General features: G+C 41.0%; 1 protein-coding gene across 1 annotated transcript in view; it reads right to left on the reverse strand.

The window, feature by feature from the left end:
- Positions 1-607: 607 nt before the first annotated feature.
- LOC103506295 (suppressor protein SRP40-like) overlaps positions 608-5037 on the reverse strand; it is a 6121-nt gene continuing 1691 nt past the window's right edge. Inside the window, exons 2-7 of the mRNA XM_026821383.1 lie at positions 4481-4541; positions 2846-3599; positions 2280-2461; positions 1611-1899; positions 1185-1344; positions 608-623 (exon numbers count right to left, since the gene is read on the reverse strand). Coding sequence (XP_026677184.1) covers positions 608-623; positions 1185-1344; positions 1611-1899; positions 2280-2461; positions 2846-3599; positions 4481-4541 — 1462 coding nt within the window. The remainder of the gene's footprint in view (positions 624-1184; positions 1345-1610; positions 1900-2279; positions 2462-2845; positions 3600-4480; positions 4542-5037) is intronic.

The raw sequence follows: 5037 nt of genomic DNA on the forward strand, positions 1-5037 counted from the left end.
TAACAATGTGGCTTTTTGTATGCACAGGGTTGAATGGTAGAGATTGCCCCAGGCAATAATTTCGCCCTTTATTTGTAACTTCTTGTATTTGTGTACATTGAATTATAACCAATAAAGAGTTTAAATACTCTAAATAAATAAATGAATGAACAGGATGAGTTTTCCGCTCATGAATAATATAGGCGACGAATTAACGACCGGGTTTCCTGATTCAGTAGTAGAAGCACTAAGAATGCTAACCTGGATGGGAAAACGGTAGCACTAATCTAGATTACGTAGTGACGTCTGGATGTACTCTAGGGGTGCATGTATATTATATATCAAATGATCAGGCATGATAAACTTGCGGACCCCTGCACCAAATCAAACGTTCAACAATCAGGGGGTGGGAATATTCTATTTTCGTCCAAAATACACAAGTTTCAGCCAAGTGTGGCGAAATTCACGTTAATTGGCCCAGTTAAAGTGGCTCGAAAACTCGAAAGTTACAAAATTTAACCAATACAATGAAACAAACAGAAGTTACTATGTTTGGACAATTGGACAGACCTTTACATTTCAAAATAAACAGTAACATATAAAAGGCCCTCGATGCGATGTACCTAGGCTAAGTTTCGACATGCCTGGTACAGAATTACAGATAGAGCGTATCTCTATAGGTGTTGTTAAGTTGCATATCCCCTCCAGGAGTGGAAGGGGTCATTGAACTCTCTCAGACAAGGAACCCCCGACCTACCGACTTGCGCAATCCTGCCCTGACCTACCCTAAAAATCAGCAGACAATATTATCGTAAACACTCCCCCAATATATCCTGCCTGTCTGCTCCCTTTTTTTACCCCATTCCCTTTAGAGGAGAAGGAGAGAGAAGGAGGAAGAAAGGAGAGAGGAAGAAGAGAGAGGAGCGGGAGAGGAGAGAGGGAGAGAAGAGAAGAGAGTAAAGAGGAAGAAGGAAGAAGAGACGTAGCAGGGAGAGAGAGAGAGAGACAAGAGAGTAACGAGGAAGAAGGAAGAGGAGAAGAAGAAGAAGAAAGGAGAGTGCGAGTGAGAGAGAGAGAAATATGGAGGAAGACAAAGAGAGAGAGATAAGGAAGAGAGTGAGAGAAAGGAAAAAGAGAGGAGCCTTCTTTCTCTCCTCTCACTCTTACAAGAGAAGGGAGAGGGAGAAGAGGGAGATGTATCATGCTTTCCACTCAAATGTCCACTAGAATCACAATCCTCCAGCGGACACTTCCTCTCCTCTTCCTTCTGGTCGGTATTGGATGAGTCTGAAGATCTCCTGTTGATCAGAGGTTTCCGCAACGCGATTGGTCCTTTGGGTCCGACCTTCTTACTGGATCGGTTGTCTGAAAGCAGGATGGGGAGGGTAATGAAAGGGGACTTTGCTTAAAACCCAAATTAGTGCAAAGAGACTCTTTCTTTCTTTTCTTTTCTTTGCAGCCTCTTAATCAGTAATAGGTTTAGGCTACAAATTTTACGAGTGGATGGATGCCCTTCGCATTCAACCCTTGCTATTTCTTTAGGTAGCAACGGAAATTTAGGCTAGTATACTCTCTGTTTAAAGTCCCCCAGCCAGACCTAACTAGGCTGTCTAAACCAGATCAAAACTCACCAGTCCCTGTAGTGTCGGATTCCGAGTCACTGCTGGCGCGACTCGTAGCACTGCCCAGCACGTGTTTGCTTTTCCGCGACCCAGCGTTCAGACTCCGCGTCTGTTTTCGCACAGTCTCCGTGGTAGGGCTTGCAGTCTTGGACGGCGTGATATTGCCTGTGCTAGGCGAGAATTTGCTCTTCAGAGACGGAGGCGAGAATTTCTTCTTACTGGTAGAAGGGGCGGGAGGCGTATGGTTGGCATCACTTGGGTTCTTACGTGGTCTACCTCGCGGCCTCTTCACAGGAGCCTGAAAATACATGGTGCTGTTTAATGAAGTGAATTCTAAATTCTATCTTTATGGTTTATAGGTACTTTGTACTTTTTTTCCTCACAAATACTTAATAACTTTCATACTTAAAGGTTTGTCCAATCTTTTGATGACTTTAACATGAACAAAAACATGGAGTATGATCATCAAATTTTGAACCTGCGTTTAGACTGTGGGGGTAAAGGGATTTCCAGTCTTATTCACAGAATAAGTATATTCTTTTCTACTTTACCTGTATCTCAACAAGTTCTGTATCAACCTTATTCCAAAATTAAAAAGTAGTGAGTACCAACTATCTAGTTTTAGCAAACAATATAAAAAGGTATTAATCTTTACCTATTGAAAGATTGTCCACTCACCTCAACTGAATTCGGTGTTGACTTCTTCACAGGATTAGCTGTCAGGGATGGTGTAACAGTGGAAGAACTTGATGTGGACCCAACTTTAGGACCAGGCTTGGCCTTATCCTTGGTATGTTTAGTAGTACTGGTAGTAGCAGGTTTCACCTTTCTGTCACTATGCTCAGAATCGGACGTTGAACCTGAGGGTTGAGAAAAGAATGGGTTAGATAACAATGGGACAGGGACTGTGTTACCAATTGGATGTCCGCATAGATTTAGTCTCTATTAGTTTGCAACTTAACTTAAATGTAATCAATGGGAGAGTAAATTTATTTACATTAAATTTCAGTGGGACAAGACATGCCATTTAACACTTGAGTATGTAAATTTCAGTGGTAATCACAAAACATGACATTATTACCTACTGAACAAAGTTAACATGAAATGAACTGTTGGATTTAAATAATCACCTAGACACCTACTAATAACTGATACTGACAAAAGTACCTATAAAGATGACTGTAGATTAGCCATATAAGTAAGTACCTACCATACATATCCAACAGCTAAAAACAGTTACCTACCTGATGACTTGGAGGATTGAGAGCTTTGTGAAGCTGAGCGTGACCTGGATCTTGATGATATAGAACTTGATCTAGACTTGCCATTGCTCATTGTCTGACTTAACTTCCTAGCAGGAGTTCTAGCTCCCTTGGCTTTAAATACAGACTTTGGTGCAGATGCCATACTCTTCATAGGTGTCAACTTGGGAGGTGGTGGAGTATCACTGTCACTTGTGTTGTCCGGACTGAAAATACTCTTGGGCTTTTGCTTTTTCTTTTCTTTTTCCTGTTTGGCCTTGGAGTCAGAAAGTCTTTTATCTGTAATTTTCTTGGGTGGTGTAGGTGTTGTCTTTTTCAAAACAGGAGGAGGGGTTTTGGTTCTTGGTGTGGCTGTAGCCGAAGCTTTGGGTTTTGCAGGTTTACGCCTATCCACCTCATCCTCAGTATCAGAAGAATAGACAGCAGACACTTTGGTTGGAGGCACATTGCTTGGCTTCTTGACAAATTTGGGAGGGGGTTCTTCTTTCTTCTTGACTGGTTGTGTCTCCTTGACTGACACAGGCTTGGGTGGAGGATTCCTGGGTGGGGTACTACTTTTCTTCTTGGGAGATTTCTTATTATTATCTGAATCAGTTCCATGGGTGCTACTGGAACTTTCTGAATCTGAAGAGCTGCTATCTGAACCAGATCCAGAACTTGAACCCGAGGAAGATGATGATGAACCACTGCCACTAGATCCGGATGAGGAACTAGTCTCCGAACTAGACTTGCCAACCTGCGGAGAGAATGGACATAAAATATGTGTGAAAACAAGCACACTTTTGTAAATGAGTGGACAAAAGCTTTCATAGAAAAGTATCTTTGTCTAGAAGTGAATATGACAATGCATGGGTCTAGAAGTGAATATGACAATACTGTGGTACAAAAAGCAACAATGATTCTTTCTATAGAGCACTCATGAAAAGCCTATCTAATAACTCACTTGTACTCAGCTCAATTCTATGGAGGTGAGCATGGAAATGAACATAATTGGATGACAAGAATGTAAACACCTCATTTGCCTTATCACTTTGGTAATTATGCAGAAGTCATGTCCGTGGAAAAGAAAAGCTCCTTTTTGTATTTAACCTAACCCTATAAAAACACTAATCATTGCTCTAATTGTGAAAACTCCTTATAGCATTTAATCTAACCCTATAATAACACTGGTCACTGCTTGTTTGTGCCAGTTCCTTTGGTAGCAATATTCCACGGACATGACTTCTGCAGAAGTAGGTACCATCACTTCTACCTATCTGTACCCCCTTGTTTTTAATGAGTCAAAAGACAGATAAGAGAAGGAATGGGAGGTATTCATAATCACCACAGATCTGTATGCTTGATCAGTATCAGTCTAGAGCAGTGGTTCTCAACCTTATTCTGGCCTGCATACCCCTTTGGCACCTGGATTTAACCTGATGAACACCATCAATATGGGTACTGGGTACCCATTCCTAGGTGGATGTATACCATTACTACTGAGAGTACCGAGTTCTAAACACACCCAGTACCTTGAGATCAAAATCCCTTACCTTTTTGGACTGTATAGCACCAATAACCCATCAAAATTTGCTTGTGTTATGCTTGTCCGCCATTACTCAATTCTTTTTTGCGTACCCCTGGAGGGTCTCTTGGGTATCCCCAGGGGTTCACATACCCCCGGTTGAGAATCACCGGTCTAGAGGGGAAAGGCTAATGAGAACCATTCAACAGTTTGAGAAGTGGGCTGCATTTTACCATGTAATTCCTGCCTTTACTTCTCAAGGAGCAAATAGGGAAGTAAGTTGACATGAGAAGTAGAGTGGTCTCAGTGGAACTAAGGGAAACCCATAGAAATAAAGATGAAGTACCTAACAAATTATTGGTGAACACTTTACCTTCTTTTTTGGGGTCATGTTAATTCCTTGGACTGAATTTGCTCATCAGCAAACCTGTAGACTTGGAGAAACCATAATCAGTCCAGTAAAGTGTTTGATGTGTTGTAAAGAGATTTACGCACACAATTTATTGAAATTTGAATTATTTCAGTAGCTTTATATTTAAATAATCAATTATTCTGCAAAGAATTGGAAAAAATATTTCAAAATTTCAAATTTGAAAAATTTCAAAAGCAAACAAAAAAGCAAAAAACGCAAAACTCAAAAGTCAAAAACTGGGAAACTGGAAACCGGAAA

This window comes from Diaphorina citri, unplaced genomic scaffold, assembly GCF_000475195.1.
Source record: "Diaphorina citri unplaced genomic scaffold, Diaci psyllid genome assembly version 1.1 scaffold225, whole genome shotgun sequence".
Taxonomy (NCBI): Eukaryota; Metazoa; Arthropoda; class Insecta; order Hemiptera; family Psyllidae; genus Diaphorina; species Diaphorina citri.